Raw genomic sequence first — 21,017 nt, 5'->3', positions numbered from 1 at the left:
AAAGCCCCTCTGCACATGCTCAGAGATGTTCTCATCTATCCTTCTATTTCACAGGCTGCAGTCTGCCTAAGCTCTCACATGGAAAAAGCATTCCGGGTAGGGTTGCCAATCCCCAGGTGGGGGCAGGGGATCCCCCGGTTTGGAGGCCCTCCACCCGCTTCAGGGTCGTCAGAAAGTGGGGGGAGGGGAGGGAAATGTCTGCTGGGAACTCTATTATTCCCTATGGAGATTTATTCCCATAGAAAATCATGGAGAATTGATCCGTGGGTATCTGGGGCTCTGGGGGGGCTGGTTTTTGGGGTAGAGGCACCATATTTTCAGTATAGCATCTAGTGCCTCTCCCCAAAATACCCCCCAAGTTTCAAAAAGATTGAACCAGGGGGTCCAATTCTATGAGCCCCAAAAGAAGGTGCCCTTATCCTTCATTATTTCCTATGGAAGGAAGGCATTGAAAAGGTGTGCCGTCCCTTTAAATGTGATGGCCAGAAACTCCCTTTGGAGTTCAATTATGCTTGTCACAGCCTTGATCTTGGCTCCACCCCTAATGTCTCCTGGCTCCACCCCCAAAGTCCCCAGATATTTCTTGAATTGGACTTGGCAACCTTAGGGAGAGTCCTCAGCAGAATATCATGCCACAGAATTCGCCCTTCAAAACAGTTATTTTTTCCAGGACGGGGAGAGATATCTGTTGCCTGGAGTTCAGTTGTGATCCCAGGAGATCTTCAGGCTCCACCTGGAGATTGGCTGCCCTAAGCCTGGCAACACCCTCTGGGTGACTTGATGCCACCTGACAGGCATGACTTAACTAGGCCTGGCTGCTTGCTCTTGTTCAGTAACAGCAGCCCCCCTATTACAACCAGTGTGACTTAGCAGTTGCCAACATCAGATTGCAAAATTCCTGGAGATGGAGGGGTGGAGCCTGGAGAGGGTGGGTTTGAGGAGAGATGGGACCTCAGACAGGTATAATGCCATACAATCCACCCTTCAAACTGGCCATTTCCTCCTGGGGAACCACTGTTGCCAATCTCCAGGTGAGGTCTGGAGATCATTCAGAATTACAACTGCTCTCCAGATGGCAGAGATCAGCTCCCCTTGAGGTGGGGGGGGGAGTCAATGCCTTCACTTGGGTGGGTGGGAAGACAGCAAGTGTGGGGGGGCACTCACCCAGAGCCTCTTTCTAAAGCCCATTGCATTTTTCTTCACAACAGGCCTTATTCTTAGTGCACAATAAGACAGTTCTCCTGTACTCAGTTCTGCATTTGTCTATCGTTTGTATCAAGTTGGTGTTGAATATTAAAGAATACAGTTTGTCTGGATATGAGGAGAAATGGCTGGTGCTTTTACTTGGAAAGTCAGTGCCTAAGGCCTAACTCCACTAATCAACCCTGAGTAACCTGAAGATGGATTGAGACCTTTGTGTGTTTTATGAGACTGTGAAGAAATGCTTGTTTGTGCATTTTAAAAGAGGGGCCCTCTAGGCAGAGAACAGGGTAGAAGGAAGTCAGGACAATTGCTTTCCAAGGTTGCCTCAGCTCACCTTCATACAAATGTTACTGACTCTAGCAGGAGAGATATTGGGTGGGTTAAGCTCTTCTCCCAGCAGGGGAGAGAGATTTAAAGAACTTTAGGCTAAAAAATCCCCAGGAAGAAGTTCCAGGAAACACTTCTTTGACCTGGCATGTCCTGGTCAGTGGATGCAGAAACAGGTAAGATTAATAACTTCTTGCAGCAGGGAGAAACTCTTTTTCCTTGGGTGCTGCAGCCATGAGCAGACGCAATTCTCTCCACTGGGAAGACAGCCATTGACCATGTGCTTGCCTCAAGAGCTGGAGTGAACTCTATAGGAATCTGTAACGTCCTAAGGAAAAGGAACCTGTCCTATTTTAATATCTGATAGAACTTGTATAGAGAGAGGGACATAGGATTTTTGTTTTACCCATTTCTTTTGGATTCCTTGCTCAGTCTGGTGGTATGCTAAAAGTAAGCTTGTAAACATTCCTTTTTTAATAAAATACTTTTCAAATAAATTATTTTAAAATAATTTTTTGATGCTGGGAGTGGTTCTCTGTACTGCATAGACCTCCATAATCTCAGACACACTATTTTAAAAGGAGTGCTGGGGAAAGGCAACCAGTTGCCAAGCGGCTATTCCCCCAGGGGCACACAATGCAGTAAACTGCCCCTGTGGTGACCAGGCACTGGGCAGCAAGAGAGACAGAGACAAGGTCTCAGAATTTGGAAGGGAAGCTGGGAGTCTTGGCCCTCCCAGTGGGTAATTTCAGCAAAAGGTCAGGTGGTGGTGGGAAACTGGAAGAAAAGCCTCTCTAAGTGTAGAAAAATCCATGAGGGCAGAAATTAGGCCTGCAGTCCAGAGCAAACATGTTCCATCACAGGGACAATGAACAATATCTATGTTTCCCGTAAGAATGTTATCAACAGGACATCATCTGGATTGATAAAAATGGGCTGAGGTTCAGAAAATTGCCAAAATGTGCTTTTAAATAAGCAGGCAACAAAGTATGCTGTCCCCCAGTCTATGCATTAGGAAAATTCATATGAATGATACAACAGCTTGAATACAAAACCATTTACTCTGGCATCCCCACTCATGGTTACAGAAAATAATTGTAAGTAGTGCATCAATCACTCTTTAGCAGCAGTTTTCTGATTTGTGGTTTAACTTCCTTGGAGCAAGGAGAACTGAATTTCAGACATATTAATTCTTTGTGCCTTCAAGGGCGATTCTAGGACCAGTTCAGACCAGAGTGGAGAATCCCTTTGATGGAGATATGTTTGCATCCCTCTATCCATCACACAGATTCCATAACATGCACACAATATTTCTATTGTAGGGCTATATACATAGAGGGTCCAGTTCATATGATCCCTGATCTTTTGGAAGAACTGAGCAAGGATGGAAATACATACCCACTAACTCAGTATACTAAGAGACTCAGTACAAATTGAGTTTGTCTATTGGGATAATACCTCCATCTTTATGACTGCTTTCTGTGATATTTAGCATAGTAGAGGTAAAAAAAACTTTTTAAAAAACAGATAAAAGAAATTCCTTGTCTCTGATTTGGGCTACCTCACATGTTTGATACCCAATAATACAGTACATATGGTTAGGAAGCAGCTTACTAGCACATTTCCAATATAATATTCAGAACGTGCATATAGACATACTCATGTGCATGCACAGTATGTCCACAACTCACATTAAACCACATGAATAGTGGGCATGTGCATAAGTTTGCTGCACCACTGCACATACAGATTGCAATTATGAACAGGTCCTTTGATTTTTCACAGCACACAGTCTTGGAAACTGATTTTTCAGTTTCCAAGACTGTGTGCTGTGAGGTCCAGACAAATTTCAATTGCATTAACAGGTGACCAGTAAATGAGTACTCAAATGTAGCCCAGGGTTTTTGTTTGTCAGTTTTATGGATCAAAACCTTCTGGATGCATTAAAAGGCAAAGCAAGCTACCAGCGCTTATTTTTTTAACTGACCACAGAATGCAACTTCAGCCTGACTGCACCTGTTTTGTTGACTGCACCTGTTTTGTTGTGTGCATAGCTTAAAAAGAAATAATAATAACAGTAGTAGTAGTTCTAGTAGTAATAATAAAAATGCAAGCTGAATTCCCTTGGATTTCATGAAGAGCATCACTCCTAGACTGAAGAATTGCATGCCAGACATTTGCCTGTGGCACATTTTTACCCTATTAAAAAACAACAACCTTTGAGAATAGGAGTTTATAATGGAAATACCAACAGGGCCTTTGCCATAGCAGGAGCAATAAATATGAAGGAAAGCCCCAGCAGACCCTGTAAAACAAATGCAGGGAAGAAACAGACTGCAGGCCAGCAAAAACAACAGTGCTTTAATGTACTTGACCTGTGGTCATACGGTAGCACTGCAGCTCTCCTGAGCCAATTTTTCTTTAACCACACAAGCATCCTGAATTCTCTTAGAAGAATTTTCTACCCAACTCTTCTTTGCAGGAATGCCGCCTTCCTCAAGAAGCTTTCACAAGCCTTTGTGTTACCCATGCGCTCCACTGAATACGGAACCACCATATCTTTTTTTTTCAATAGTTTTATTGACGGGATTGGCTTTGCATGTTGTATTATGCACCACATTGAAATTCGATGAGCGCTACTTGCTGCGTAGCAACGTTGTCAATGATTAGAGTCTTACTTTCCCCTCTAACAGTCTGAAGCAAATCTTATGTATTGGTTTGATCATTAACAAGTTTCTGCTACAATGTCAAGGAAAGAAAAAGAAAACTTCATTAAATATGAACTGTTCTCCTCTAATAGGGATGCTTTTACACAATGCATGTAATGAAATAGCATTGCTCTACCTAGTAATGCTACTCAATGAAAAAGCTGGTTCTTCTGAGTTTGTTGAAAAATTACAATGGTTTACCAATTGGAAAGGGAAAATCTCAGGCTCCAATCCTATGCATGTTCACTTGTGAGGAGCCCCATAACACTCCAAGAAGCTTACTTTAGAGTAACCATGCGTAGGATTGGCCTGCCAATAACCTGTGCCACAATAGTAAGATCTATGTTTAAACATCTTTTTTAAAAAAAAGATATTGGGAGTCACTTGTGATATTAATCAAATTTATAACTACAGACTAACACTGCATTAATGATGCATATCATTGGTGAGAAACCAAAACTAAAATATGATCAGTTTGTTATAGAAATCCTTGAACACCATCACTTAAATTATTTTTTTAACTTCAAAGTTTTCAAGAATGTTTGGAATAACAATAATAATATTTTTTCATTAAAAAAAACTTAGCAAACACCGGCTATAACAGCAAAGCAGTTTGAAGACACCAAATGTAATCGGCATGCCTTGTGCTCTTGTATTAACCCTCTGAGTACAAATAATGAAAATGTTTTTCATAAATAAGCATGGACAAATTTATATCTGTAAATGGATTGGCTGATTTTGATCACACAGTTCATCTCCTAGTGTTTCAAATGCATCAGAAAGAAATGGAAACAGATAATCTCACCCCTCACCCCGCCCCCCCCCCCCAAAAAAAATAAGAGAGATGTTTCTACAGCGAATGCCAATTTACTCTGGAGGTCATGAAGATATGATATGTTGCAATGGACACAACAATGATGTATTGCACACATTCAATACAGACATGTTTTCTTTGATATTTTATTTAGCACCAATATGACCTGCTACTCAGGGCTGGTTCACATATGCACATATATCTCCTGATCACTCAACACTTGACTCACAACTGATTGTGTGAACTGCCTCCACTGAAAGGACTATGTTTGAAGCAATATGAAACCACTGTCTTTGGTTTTTGATCTACGGTGGCTCTTTCCCACATGCAAGCAATCACAACATGTTGCAGTCATCAAGTTACAAACATGCATATGTGAATAGAGGTTCAGAAAAAGATTCTAAACAGACAGTTTCCAGAATGGTTTTTTCCTCCCCTGTTTGTCTAATAAATTATATTTTAACCCCTGGTCAGTTAAATTATCATCATATTTCATATCATCTTCAGTAAATATTACACAAAAAAGGTAATGTTTCATCCTTTATACTTCTCCAACAAAAAGCCAGCCAGCTATTGGACAGACAAACCCTTCAACAGATTTTTGCTACATACTTTTTAATACAGGTAATCATTGTACTTTTTAAAAATGGGTTTCGGTGTTGAACTTTCAGCAGCTTGCTTTGGAAAACATTCGAACCACTCAGCTGAAGGGGTTTGAAAATTCAAAGCATATCCTCTCACCAGGACCCAGAGATGACTTCTAAAAGATTTTATAGATTTAGTGCCAATAAAACATGAGCCAGCAATCAAACATTTGTATGAGGTTGGCAGTGGACAACAGGGGGATGAGATTTTATGCCTGTAATTGGTATAATATGGCTGGAGGATGAAAGAGACTCAAACATCTTTTTTTAATGCTATTCCTGAACTCCAGAATAAAAACAGAGGTGGTGGAAAAACTCAGCATTGATTTCACATGCGGCAGCACAACTGTAATATGAAGCATTTTATGCCTGGGTTTCTCTGCTCGCTTCCTCTAATCAAGAAGAATGAATTTCTTGGCTTTCAAAGTGCTGTCTCATCCCCCTCTCCATCAAATCAAGGAATGTATGTTATTAATGGACCCTTATGGCCAAGCAAGTGTCTATGCTGCAGGATAGCATTTATTGTAACACAAAGAATATTATGTGATTTGTCATAACAAAATACACAGACCATGTGAATTAGATCCTTTGGACATAAATCAATTTTAGTTCCAGTCATCAATGTCTAATTTGTTTCATAGGGTCAGGTACTCCAAGTTATAGCTGATTTCCTAAATCTTATTGGCCATTCAAAATTGGAGCAGCAAGCACTGATAAAAATGGATATATATGGATGGGTGGAACTTTTTGTTTTATAATTAAGGGTTGTCCATTGATTCAATAGTTTATACTAGATTAATTGTTTGCCTTTTAACTGATTTAGCTACATTTTAATAAATCTGCATTTTACAAAACCTAAATAGAAGTTCCAGTTTTAGGTAAAAAAGTGCACATTACTGCGCAATTTAAGAAAAGTTTCTCCTCACTAGAAGAAAAAGTCTTCTTTAATAATTTTCCAGCTAAAACAGCTGAAATTTTAAAACACTTTGAATTTAAAAACTTGCCTTTAATGAGGCTTCAGATTAAAAGAGCCAGATTCACTTATTTTCTCTCAGCATAACCTATTTTATAAGGATATTGTGAAAGTAAAATGGAGGTGACACCATATATCACCTGGAATTCCTTGGAGGAACAGACACTGAAATAAATAGTCATAGACAAGAAACAGACATTGAAATCGGAGGCAGTCATCTATAACTAGCAGTTCTACAACATATAACTCTGTGCTAATCACTATGTTACAGGGAAAAAAAGTGTGGTGAAAAGTCAATTTTTTCAAGGCCACAGGACAGCGAGTTGTGAAACACATTCAGTTATATGTTATAACCCCCTAGAGATGTATAACCCCCTAGTGATGTGTGGAGGTATTCTCTTTAGTATTGCTAGCCATTGTGACATCACCAGGTCCCATCACTACACCCTGATCTCCTGGGCTGGGATTCCAGAGACCTGTGGCAACCTTAAGTTCCTATGTGGCTTGCACTCTCATTTGGGGCTTGCAGCTTGCAAACTATCTACTTTGTTCTTTTGACAACTGACTATCCTAATAGGTACAGAAAAGTACAAATACTCCAAAGGTTCAGACTTGACAGTATTGAAGGTGCTGTAGGTTTCTTTTTCATATTGATTTTATGATGACCTCAGGGACAAGTATGGATTTTGGGTAAACTTCCAGCTATGTCATCTGCTGAGGGCGATCATCCTCCTATTTCATCCTTGCCAACCCTGAATATCACCAAGGTGACTTCCCTTATTGAAATAACGGTTTGTGGATTGCTTGCTGCAGAATATAGAAAAGATAGAACCAAGAGAATACAGAAATCAGTGTTTGAAATCATCCTCTTTTAAGGGAATATGAAACAAATTGACTGGTACAGGGCTCCAGAATGATGAAGTATTTTATTAATCAATATTTGCCAATGTATGAGACAGTTCCAGTTGTTCCACAGCTTTGAGCCTCTAATTTCTTACCTGTTCTGAAGAGCTTTATTCATACGCTCTTGCACAGAGATTATATGGGATGCAAATTTCTCTTATTTGGGGAAGGTGGTTTTCATGTGTGCAATTACAGACACTTGCTAAGGGGCATACAGTGCAACTCAGTGAGTTGTGTCTTCACAAGTTATCTATAATATAAAAATAACTCACTGGCTCCACTGATGGATCTCCTGATGGTGCCTGGTTGGTGTGTGACACAGAATGTTGGACTGGATGGGCCATTGGCCTGATCCAACATGGCTTCTCCTATGTTCTTACGTTCTTAACTCCAATGACAAATAAGCCAGATTGGTTTTGTATGAATTCATGGATACTGGATAGATGCCCTTTGAAGAATGTGTTCTGTACTCAATTAGATGTCTTTTTTTATAATAGTCAATATAGAAGTAACAAAACCTCTGTGCAGTTATTCTTTTAAATTGTATAACATTGCAATATCAGAGTTAGTCACACCACACACGTTTCCCTCAATTGTCTTTTATAAGTAGATTCTGTGAGTCACTATTGCAAGCCACAGGATCAACTGTAATGGTCCCAGCCACAGCATAAGTATCCATATAGGATTCTGAGCTAACTGATTTCCCCCTCCCTCTCCACTACTATGTTACAAGAGCGATTATGGATACCTGCAAAGGGACATATAGTGCAATCACAAGAAGTCCTGTGTTCATCTACATACATTGAACTCAATATGCTCAGAAAGGTGTAACTCCGCTTAGGACTAAGTCCACTTAGGACTGTACTGATTATTCCCTATGGAATCCATTGGTGCCTATAGATGCAATAACAATTGCTTACAATAACATATGGAATTGGATAGTGTAAAGCAAGAGCTGCTTAGTTTGCACTGCTGTAGCAAAAGATGGTTAACTGGATCAGAATTAATTAAAAGATGGTTAATTGCATCATCCAGAAACCTCATAAAAATTCTAGTTATTTAAAATGCAATCAAAATCTAAAATAATCAATAGTCAGATGGAACAAGTTCTAGATATTGTCTCTGATCAGGATAGTTTCCACATCCCAAATACTGGTGTGAACAAGGATTTATATCAGCTGGCAGATTATAACAGCATTGACTAAAAATATTGAAAACAGCACCTGGGATCGTCTTGATACTCCCCCCCCCCCCCCAAAGAAAATGCAGTAGAAATAGGAACTGGCTCACGATGGCCAAGGTGAATAAAGTTAAACATGCTGCAGAGTGAAACCCAAGTTCATGACCTTTTCCACCACACAAAAGAAGTGGACTTATGCACAAAAAGAAGTGGACTCATCTAAATATCTAGCTGAATATGTTTCATCAGAACCTAAGCACCCTGCTGGATCAGAGCAGCAGCTCATCTAGTTTGCTAACTCTCAGGGAGTTTCAGGAAGACCAGCAAACAGGGCATAGAGATTAAGGCCTCTCGGATGTTCCTTCTAGTAGTGGTAGGCAGAGACTCATTGCCTTTGGATGTGGAGGTTCCCTTTAGTCTTCTAATAGCCATTGATAGACCCAGGGCTTTTTTTTTTCTGGAAAAAGGTGTGCCAGAACTCTCAAGAGGGAAATGAAGGAAAAACACATGAGTGCCCCTCATGAGCTTCTAAACATTTTTTGAGAATTTTGTTTCCATGAAGAGGTTCCAGAACTCCATTCAGCTGTTTTCCCCCAGAAAAAAGCCCTGGATGGACCTATCATCCACAAGATGGGTAGCCATGTCAGTCTATCTGTAGCAGCAGAAAAGAGCAAGAGTAGTCCAGCTACAATTTTTTTTAGTCTTTTAGGTGCTACTTTTGCTCTTTTCTACTGCTTATCACCCACGAATCTAACTTTTTGAACCTTTAATGTGATGTATATAATGTCAAAAGTCTTGGTTCTTATTGCAGCTCCCACAATAGGGAGTGTACAAGAACCTGAAACCTTGCTCCACCCACATGGATACATTATTTGTCTGGGTCATGCATGAATCAGACTTCAGAATTACTGGCTGCAATGAAATCGACAAGGAAGTGGGCACTAATGCTTATGTAAGGTATATGTAATGGAAAAAATAATAACTTTTAAAATTAAGTAGCTTGGATTGTGTTAATGAAAAATTAAGTTGCTTAAATTTAATTAACCTCAGCACAATATACATAATTTTTCTAACTGCACAAGTCTGCCATCATTGTGAACTGGTTCTCTAAATTATTTTAAGAGCAAAATCTCTTAATTCAGTATGTGAAACCTAAATATTCAGCATTTCTGCTAAAGCCCTCATTTTTCAATTAAAAAGAATCATTTTAGAGGCCTTATTACATTTTAGAACTGTTTTTTTAATTTAAAAACCCTCCAACCCTAGTGCCATTTGTGTCTGCCTTTTGAAAACAGCCATAGAAAACATTTACTCTAGGGACCATCCTACTCATTCTCTATAAATCCCTACCCTTGCATTGAATTCCAGTAAGCATATTTGTACAAATACTTTTAACACATCTGAACAACTGCTGCTCTCTCTACTTGGAGTGGAGAGTTTTGGTTTTTTTAAGTTTGGAATTTCAAAGCTAAAAAGAGATTTTTTCAAAGTTGCCTGTTCAATTTCTGTAGAATAACTACCTCTTTTTTCAAACATAGCTTTTCCTGTCTTCATATACTGATTCTATCACCATAGGTAAAACACTACAGCAGCATCCAGAGGAATAATTCACAGTATTTAAAACTGACTGCATTTATTGCTGACTCCCAGATGTGGTCTCCATGTGTGCCTGTACATGTAAATAGAATGTACTGGAAGCACAACTGCATATACACAACAGATGACAGAACATTTCTTCAACTAGCCTCTGAACAAACTGCTTTGCAACCAACAACCTGGGTCTTGCAAACAGCAGTTTTGAGATCACTGCCACACCACACTGGGTAGGCACCTCTCCACCCATTCAAGCATTTCATCAAGTCATTATGGTCAAATAGGGTCCAGGGGATAAATTTTTGACATACAATAAACAGTGCAATTTCCTTTCCGCAAACTTAAAAATGAGCAAATTTTTCTAAGATCCCCAAAGGGAACAAAATCTGTTACTTGACCTCTGTCACAACCCAGATACCAGTCTCCAGAGTCAATTTTTAGTTATCAATTGCCATTGTGAAGCAGAACTTTTTTACCCTTACGTTAAAAACGAACAAACAAAAACACAGACTCTAGAAAAATCCCAGCCCATATTCTGGAAAAATGTAGCACTTTGGTCAGACCACTGAATGAAGAGCTATAGGAAAACGAGGAATGTGTGTGGATGACAGAGTCCCGGTTTAGGGATTTAGATTATTAAAATGATTATGCACTCAGAGGGTTAACATATGCTAGATTTACATACTGTAGCTCCTAGTCTGACTGATGAAAACATTCATTGCTTCTATCCTCTTTTCAAAATTATATATATTTATAATATATTTAAAAAAAGCAAAATAGTCTTAACCCTTTGAGGATCATATTAGCAGCAAGTCACAATCTAGACAGAGAACAAAGACCATTTCAGTCAGTTAGGAAATTATTATTACAAAGATACTGTAAACACCCTCTCTCTGCTTCCTTCATTCAAGCAACTAATAAGAGACAAAATCAAATGCAACAGTTGCGCACACAGGTTTGGAGGATTCCCCCCCCCCCCCGAATCTCAAAGGGTTAAGCCAAGACCTTCAGCAGAAGTGTTTTATTAAAAGGGTGAATTAGGTGAGCGAACAGTCTCAGATGAACTTGGTGAATAGTCTTCTGATTCAGAGTTGAGTTCAGGCGGTGCTGGCTGTGCCTTGTAATGTCCCCTCACATCCGGGTTGCGTCTTCGTCGGAAAACCTGCCTCTCCTTATCAAGAGCGGTGGTCTGGCAGGGGCATAAAATGAGAATAAATGAAATTAGGCTGCGAATGAAATGGCAAATCTGGATTCCATGTGTCCCCCCCTCCCCCAATTCCTCCCTCTTCACCAGCACTGGGGCTATGGGGCTAGGAACTGACCAGGTCAAATCAAAGTTTTCTTCTTCCCCATCTTTCTGTTAGGATTTAACTTACAACATTGCTAAATCCACACAAATTTGCATATTCCAATTTTTAAGAGGCAGCATGACATCTTCAAGCATTTACAGTACCACTCTGTGTGTGTGTGTGTGTGCATGTATGTGTGTGCATGCACATGCCATATGTTAAACTTCTGGATGCTATTAATTTATTATAGTAAGGGGGTCAGGTTTCAGATTGACCCTGCAGTTCCCCTTCCAAATGAGACCTTTATTCTGACAGGAAAGACAGAAAGGCAGAAGCATCTGATTTGATCTTATGAGGAAAGTAAATATTTGTCAATGGACTGCAAAGTTACTTCCCCCCTTCAAAAAAAAAGAAACCTGAATTGTGACAAGGTTGCTAGATAAGAAAGAGGAAAGCAAAATTCTAACAAATCTTCATACAGAAAACCTCACTTTAATGTCCTTCTTCTGGACAAAACAGTATTCAGTCTGTGTCCTAGACAGCTGATGATATCTACACCTATTATTACATGAAGTACTCTTTTCCCATTTATGTATTTGGTTAAGACAGATTTCCCTCCAGATTCTATCTCAACTGCAAAAGATAGCAATTTCAATGAGCTGCTCATTCAGTTTAATTCCTGAATAAATAAGACATGAAGTGGGCAACCACAAGTCGCAATTTAAAAAGTGTTTATGTGCACCTGGGAAAGAGCCTACAGGTTTGATTTTTTTTTTTTACCACAGCTGTTTTCACCACTAAAGAGACAAGCACCATTCAGTTCAAGAAATGGTTTGTCTCTTTGAGGGTAGGATATAGTTGCACAAAATGTATCCAAACCACTATTCTTCCCCTGAATGTCCATAAATGCATCTTTGAATTATAACCACAGAATATCGCAATATCAGTATCAGTGTTAAGGACCTAATAACACAGGACTTAAGCATGTGCTCAATTTTAAGAGTGTCTCTCAGCTTTGATCATTTCCGTGACACCAAAAGCTAAGGTGAATTCACCGTAGTTGCAAACTGGATTCATTAATTAATAAACTGCAAATGCCCAGTTGGGAGTGAGAAAGTCTAAAACAACTACTGGATTGTCTAGAAACCAAATGAATGTGTTACATCAGATACGTTGGAAAGGCTTCTCTTTATCATGATGGAATCTTTTTTTTTTCTTCAAAAAATAATGCAATCAAGAGATTATTTTACTTCAAAGGATTTATCATTTTCTCTTGGGACATACACACAATTGTTTCTCTTTGGGAAAAAAATACTCATTTTACTGTGATCCTTGTTAGAGAATAGAGATGTATTTAAAGACTGGGTATTTTTGAGATAAAGATGAAAACGAAATCCATCAGGTTAGGGCAGAATAGCATTATAGCAATCCACTCTCTAAAATAATGCAATCAGAGCTCAAAAATGATGTAATAAGGCAGGAAGATAGACACCAAATGGATTCAGTTAGGTTAAATTGCTCCACTAATAGTTTTATAGCTAGAATATTTAAGACAGTAATACAAAGTGGTAATAAAAGTTCATCTTCCCGTTTCAATCAATAATAATTTTAAATAACAATTCTAAAATCCCAACTGTTTTGGTTTTTGAAAGGACCTTTATTTACTACGGATTCTTTGTTAACCAATTTTAGAAAAGCTTGCACATTGCTTACCCTTAAGAACAAACTTTATGATTATATTTTAATATAAAGCAGAAGCCATTCCAGATCATATTCACATTACAAATCTAGCGTTTACAGTATATAATTCTCTGTAACAAATGGAGAGAGTGGCATATATTACCATTCTATGACATACAGATTTGCATTTTAAAATATTTTTTTGCTTGAAAGGAATTTGACTCACATCACTTTGTTTTTATATTAATCCCAGATTTATAACCCCCCTCAACTCTCAACATTAAAGTCTGCTTTAAAATATGGCGATTGCAACTTCAGTCTTCAATTGCATTCTGCTAGTTGTACAAAACTAAGTTGTGTTGATCCAGCCAGGGCAATGTGTGTTCAGAAAGTGGCTTTCACTAGTCGTACATGCAAGCAGATCCTGTGTACAAAATTACCCCAGGCTGAAAAGAGGTGAAAAGATCTTGCACCCCCATAATCAGACTGTTGGCAGTATTACTGATCACCAGAAACTTTAATCCTACATTTTCTCCAACCATGTGGTAGTCTCTGTTGTTTAAAGCTTGAGTGTGCATGAAATCACTGCTCCGGATTGAAGAAAATAACTATATGCAACTAGCTGCTATGGATGGCTTTAAAGCAGGATTAGATAGATTCATGGAGAAAATGTCTATCAGTGACTACTAGCCATGTTAATTAAAAGAAACCTCCACTTCCAGAGACAGTACATTTCTGAATCCCTGTGCCAGAAGGTAACATTAGGAGGAAGGCATTGGCTTCAATGCATCGCTTGTTGGCCCTACAAATTTGGTTGGCTACCGTGTAAAATAGTATGCTGGACTAGACAGACCAATGGTCTGATCCAGAAGGGATTTTCTTATGTTCTAATGTAGTGTAGAGGTGGTCAGGGCCAATGGTGTAAGTACAACTGAATGTTGGATAGTAGCCCAATGGAAACAACTATTACTGAGTATTTACCCAAGTTAAATTATTCCAAGTATTCCAAGTATTTACCCAAGTTAAATTAGAGTGAAACAATTAATGTCTCCAGAATAAAATACTTATTCCAAGTATTTACCCAAGTTAAATTAGAGTGAAACAATTAATGTCTCCAGAATAAAATACTTATTCCAAGTATTTACCCAAGTTAAATTAGAGTGAAACAATTAATGTCTCCAGAATAAAATTTGAAGATTAACCAAATCTATTCTACATTTTATCCATTCTCTGCTAAGAAAGATTTATTAAGTGTGCAAAAGAGGGTCATTTTGTAAATGCTAAGAATGTGCATTTTTATTTAATGTGTGCTTGCTCCTAGGAATTTAGAGTGGTGTATGAGGATCTTGTTTTACTCTCACAACAATCTTGTGGATAGGCTAGGCTAGAAAAGTCTAATTCAAGGTCACCCAATGAATTTCCAGGCTAAGCGAGTCTAATATTCTAACCATTATACCATATTAACCCATTTCCTGAGGGTCACTGCTGATTTTCTGCTACATTTGTTATGTTCCCTTACATAAAGAGCCAGCATGGTGTAGTGACTGAAGTGTTGGGATAAGGTTCTGGAGACCCATATTCAAAAGCCCACTCTGTCATGGAAGGTTGCTGGATGACCTTTGCCCAATCACACTTTCTTCCTAACTTACCTCACTGAAAATAAAATGAATGATTGAAGAATGTGTTGTGGGTGGCTGTGGATCCCCAACAGGGAGAAAAGTGGTGTATAAACATATAAATAAATAAAATAAAAACCTCAAAAAGGATATTTGTTGTGTTAGAAATGTTCATGAAGACTCCTCTTACTAGCTGAGATGATCAACTGTTACTGAATTGATGTTCACTGACAAATTCAGTGCGTTTTAAAATGTGACATCAGATTTCCACAATAATCTCATCTACCATTAAATCAGCAATAAAACCATCTACCATTAGGTCTGAATGCTCACTTTAATAGCACAATTATGAAGAATAGGAAGGGAATAGGGGCACATGCCTATGTCCTTAAAATTATATTTAGGTACTAATTTAGGGTATTTTTATAATAATGTTTGAATTGAAGTAAAAAGCATAGGGATGCTACCTTGGTAGTAAGCCAGTACAGCATTTCTTAGCAGAATTGTAACATCTATTGTCCAACGAAGATCCACAGTCTATTTTAGATTTTCAAAGGAATTTTACTTTATGTTTCTTGTAGGAGGTTGTAAAGTACACTGAAGAGTCACAGTTCAGCAGACTCGAGTTTCAGTACTAGATTATGATGTGAAAGGAAGTTTTCAACTGTAGGGGAACAGGGGTGTGCTTTTGGATATAACCAAGTCAAAATTATGAAATTGGGTCAGTTTAGGGACTCATGAAATTATGCAGAACACTTCCAAAATTCTGGGAGTAGTGAACTTTTATCTCCTGGGATATCAGGAATGTTTCAGAGAGCTGCAGTATTGGGGAGGTAAAGATAAGAAGATGGCCTGGGAAACAGCTGTTAATCCTTTGGGAAAAGAGATGCCAACTAACAGCTGATGGTCAGAAAGATCTGGTTTCCACTTAGGGCCTGGTCTCCTTCACATTTTAAAAGGGAAAGGACAATATATGTGTACCAGTTTCTCTGAATTCCCAATTTTCATTTTTTTAATAGAGTAAGTCTAGATTGTCATTGTGGAGATATAACGGGAAAAGGATACACGCACACACCAAAAGCTAGGAATTCAGAGAAACTGGTACACATATTGCTAGATCATTATGTCAATATTCAATTGCGATTTAATGTAAAAATAAAAAGCACCCCGTGGCAGAGGATGAAATGGCTGCTACAACTGCCAAGCCTCATAGAAGCCTGCCAACTGTCCCACCATTTTCTGGCTGTGGGGCAGGCTCTGTTGCCTCCAATGCTGGCGGGAGGGAGACTTCAGTGGGGACAATACTGACATAGGAAGCCGGTTGGCTTCCTCTCTTTCCCTCCCTCCATGCTCTTGCTGCCTTGATGCAGTGCAATAAGAAAAACAAAGGGGCACAAATTTTCTGATCCTCCCCAAAAGCCGGTCACAACACTTATGAAAAATTAGGACAATGAAAACCTGAAATACAGATCCAAAATCATTACAAAAATAAAATAAAATTGAAATGCACATTTTCTATTATATGGAGAAAACACCTGATTAATTGTATCTAAAAATCTGGTTTCCTATTAAGAGTTCAATGCAGCTGAATCTGAAGCCTCGATCTCGAAGCACCAATTCTTGCAGCATCCTTATAGAAAGGCTATATTGACAATGAACTTTGCTGTCACCATGGTCTTTCTCTAAAATTCAGATCTATGGTAGGATGTTGATTGCTACAGCTCTGGATGTACCTATATGCTGAAATATATGTCACATTTTACTTGTTATGTGATAATTTCTGTCACCTCAGTAATCACTGGATTCAAATAACCACAGTTTATGTGGAGTGACTGTTTCCTTTTTGTTTCTCCTGTTTTATTGTTAGTTGCACATATACAAAAATCTTCATTTCATTAATAAAACAACATTACTGTATACTGCGCCTCTTCGTCTATCCATTATTCATATTAGCTACAGGACTGGAGTGGGGCAGGTTCAGTTTTTCATGCATTAATCATGGAAAGGGTTTTCATATGTTCTCTCTCCACACCCCCCCCCCCCGCAAGATGTGCTGTAGTTTGTCAATTTGGGGATATTGTATAAGATTCTGGAACTAACAATCTTGCTAGATACATATTGGGATATCCTCCAACTCCCTCTGCCAAGTCTTTGTACAATGAAGAAAGAGCTCCTTCAACAGAGAAAGTTGTTGTCTGATGGACAAAATTTTTATCCATGGTGGTAGTGAGAATACTTTTTCTGTTGGGTGAAGACTTAATGGAATGCAGTCATAGGATCTTAGTGGACAGGATATGTAGGATTCAACCCTATTTTATTTTATCGCTGCATTCTCTGAATACTTTAAGTAATCACATTGATTCACTCCACTTCTATGTGTGTCCCTGTTGATAACCTTAATATACTAAGGTGATGAATGGCTAATCAATGGAACTATTACCAGTAGGTAGAAATACCTTCGAAGTAGGAGAGGCCTGACACCTAGTTCTCTTTGTTCTTGTCAAAGGAGTTTTTCTAAAATGAGAAATCATAAGGCCCAATCCCAGGTTTTCAAGTGTATGACATTTCCCCAAATCCCATATACACATGAAATGGCCGTGGTTACTTACTGATGAAACACATTCTCAGTGGCATTCCTTATGTATGGTTAGGACATGGATAAGCCTCAGCATTGAAAAATGGGATAAAATTAAGACCTGCTTGTCGGATAGTAGCGTTTTTATTATGAACTTATTCCACCTTTCTTTCTATATTTCAACAGTGCAACTGCAAAAAACTTAAAATGTTCAAAACTTAGAAAGTTCAATTCTTGGCTTATTGATTTGAAACAGGAAGAAGTGGAAGCAGCAATAAACAAACAGAACTGCAGGTACAAACAGCGAACTGGGAACAATGAAGTAACCCATTAAGCTGATGATCTCATGCAGTTCCATAACTGGACAGAGCTAATTCACATACCCGCCTTACTTATGATGGCCACTTTGTTCCCTAGGACCTAAACAAGCTTTCCCAGCTCTGGCTCACAGTGCAAGCTGTGCTTAGATATCATTGCAGTGCTGATATAAATGAGAAGGAAAAGGGACCACCAAACTCTGCCTCCTCCTTTTAAAAAAATATTCTATGAAATTAATAAGGAAAGCATGTGAATATTCAAAATATCTATATTCTAGCTCACAAAATGGAATACCCACAGTTTCATGGTTCTGTCATGTCTTCCAAAGCTCAGATGTACAGTAGATTTACATAATGAAAAGCAAAAAGGGGAAATTGCCCTCTTAGAGCTATTTTAGCACTTTATCTAGCTCAAATTTCCGTAGATTCATAATCATACAAACATTATGAAGAAACAGGGAGCAGGAGGGCATGACTAAAAGCCTGTTCCCCACACTTTGCTATTTTGTTTGTTTGTTTTAAAAAATCACAGCTGCACTCCCTGGCTACATAAAAGCCAGTGGTGTGGGGGAATTGATTAACTTCAATTGCAAGCAGCCTGGCCAGGTCAAAAGAAGCTCTTCTCAAAACATTTGACATGTACATTTAAAAAACAAAACAAAACATGTTCGCATAAATGTTTATACAAGGACGCAGATACACATACATACTTCACTATGCTATGCTTGGGAAAAATAAAAAAAAAATTAAGGTGAGTGGGGAGAGGAATTGGGTGAAATGTCGTCAAATCACCAGTGAAGTTGTGAGTATTATCATTAGGTGCTCACAACAATCACAACTGGTAGAATTCCTATCCTGTCACTACTGGGAGTTTCAGTAGCCATGCATAACTCCTTAGTGGTGGCTCAAGATATCATTAGACCAACACAGGTGTACTGGCCCTATATACACAGCAGAATACTTCTGCAGTAGTTTTCCAGTGATTAATGTCCTGTGCTTTTGATATTAGATCTTGGATCCAATGGTTGGATCATTCTCCAATTAAAATATGGGGGAGGTGGCATGGCCTCAGCCCTAGTTGCAGACATGCTGCAAACTAAATAGTGAGACAAATTAAGCACAAGATACTAAATTTAACCAAGCAATTTTGCAAAGCCAGTTGCAGGTCTGAGTAGTGGTGATGGCAGTTGCTTCTCTTTTATTGTATTCTCTGTTGTTTAAATGGTGAACAGACTACTATAACTCTCTATTTGGAGTTTTTTAGTACCTACTTTGATTATTTCTCTTACTGCTTTGCTGATAGAATTTCACAGTTTTGGTCAAACACCTTTGCTCTAGCAATGTTAGAGGTTTCAGAGATCCATTCTTGTTGCAAGAGAACAGCTCTATTTTAAAAATGTATATGGTGCCACAATGGGAACATTCAACACAGCATACAAACAAAAAAACATTGAATAAAACAAGATTAAAAACCTATTTCAACAGCAGTGGTAAAAACAGCAGTAAAACCAGGCACAATAGAAACTACAGAGTCAAGAAGAACACTTAGGCACCAATGGTCTGTCAACTACTAGATTACCCTGAAAGTTTTCCAGATGGATTAGAACCTCCTTATTTTGTAGAATTTATAGACATATTTCTTATCGGCAGGAAAGTAAGACTGTGATTAAACTAGTAATAACTGCATCATTATTGATCTATTACACATCAGGAATTTAGAGATGGTGATTTGACAAAGGCCTCCAGTGAAATTAACTGCTGAAATCTAGGTTTCAAATCAGGGTCTCACAACTCTGACTATTAGATCACACTCATGAATAAAGACTGTAATATTTATTTTTATTTATTTATTATTTATTTATTTATTTATTTATTATTTATTTATTTATTTATTATTTATTATTTTTATTATAAATTAATGGAAGCAGCTAAAGCAGTTGCTGTTGTTATCGCATATGGATAGTGTAATGGCTTTTTATACATTGGCTTATATGATTTTCATTAAATATTATGCAGGATCAGTGAACAGAACTTGTTGCAAATAATCCACTCTACAAATGTCTTCATTTGCCTCTGATAGTTTTCTCAAACAAAAAGCAAATGACTGCAATGAGGCTATCAGAAACAAAGTGACATTAAGATTAAGACGTGAAATATGTAAGAGCAAGGATGTTCAAGTGAATGCACACTTGCTAAGTGAAGTGTGGCAAATATATCATGAAAGGTGACAAAAAATCCTGTCAGAGTTATCTGAGATTTTTCCTCAGAAGGAAAAATTTCCTCATTATCTCTTGTCTTTTAACTCCTATTTAGGACCAAACTAAACATGATATTTATACATGATAATCAAATTATTATAAAGCAGGAGTGAGCAGAGAACATTTTTTTTATTTTACCCCAAAAAGAAATGTGTGGACAAGGGGAGCTGAACCCAGTCTCCAGTTTCTCTCTGGCTGTTATTTGTTGCTTTTAATATTGTCCTTACATATTTCAAGGACCTTCTTGTGAAAAATTCACTTATATAACCTACATGATGGAACCCATACATTTTGTTCTCTTTGTGCACACATACTGAGAAGCCCCAAGTGGTAGCAACCTGTATGTAGTGTGCAACCTACAAGATTTGAATTGTACAATATGTGCTTGGATTTTATGATGTTTATATATACAAGTGTGCCACAAGGAAGCTACCACTAGACACGGCCTCCCAGCTACAGACAATTATATGTAAATTACATAAAACCCCCCACATATACAGTCATTTTATTGCTTCCATGCTAGTTGCAGATTGTACGGTAATTACTTATTTACTGATTCTGTAATATTCTGCACCAGTCCTTATAAACAGATGTATTGTATTCTTGTCCTGACACATGTTGTGATTGCATTCTCCTAACTTTGCTTTACCTCCTCTACCTCTACTTTTTTCAGATTATTGTCACAGTTCATATAGGGCAAGCAAAAAAACAAGGGGGGGCGGGTTTCAGCCAGAGACAATAACAAAAAAACAAAAACACACAAGAGAAGTCACAACCACTCACAAAAAGTCCACAATAGCTATAAGCATTCCCTGCAATATACTCTTATTCAAGGTCTGATATTGTGAATTACAAACTATCTTGTACATATAAATAATCCTGTCATAAAGTTGAATTTAAACAGTCTTCCACAGTGACAGGGTCTCAGTGTTTGTAT

At 38.2% G+C, this 21,017-nt stretch overlaps 1 protein-coding gene across 3 annotated transcripts in view; it reads right to left on the bottom strand.

The window, feature by feature from the left end:
* Nucleotides 1-10,359: 10,359 nt before the first annotated feature.
* Nucleotides 10,360-21,017, bottom strand: part of DCLK1 (doublecortin like kinase 1) — a 347,460-nt gene continuing 336,802 nt past the window's right edge. For all 3 annotated transcript variants that reach the window (XM_060234697.1, XM_060234695.1, XM_060234699.1), the window contains one exon: nt 10,360-11,534. In XM_060234697.1, the coding sequence (XP_060090680.1) occupies nt 11,477-11,534 (58 nt within the window). In that variant the 3' untranslated portion in view covers nt 10,360-11,476. The remainder of the gene's footprint in view (nt 11,535-21,017) is intronic.

The sequence above is a fragment of the Heteronotia binoei genome, chromosome 3 (assembly GCF_032191835.1).
Source record: "Heteronotia binoei isolate CCM8104 ecotype False Entrance Well chromosome 3, APGP_CSIRO_Hbin_v1, whole genome shotgun sequence".
Classification (NCBI taxonomy): Eukaryota; Metazoa; Chordata; class Lepidosauria; order Squamata; family Gekkonidae; genus Heteronotia; species Heteronotia binoei.
The sequence above is the reverse complement of the archived record's forward strand: the minus strand, read 5'-3'. Positions and strand labels throughout refer to the sequence as shown.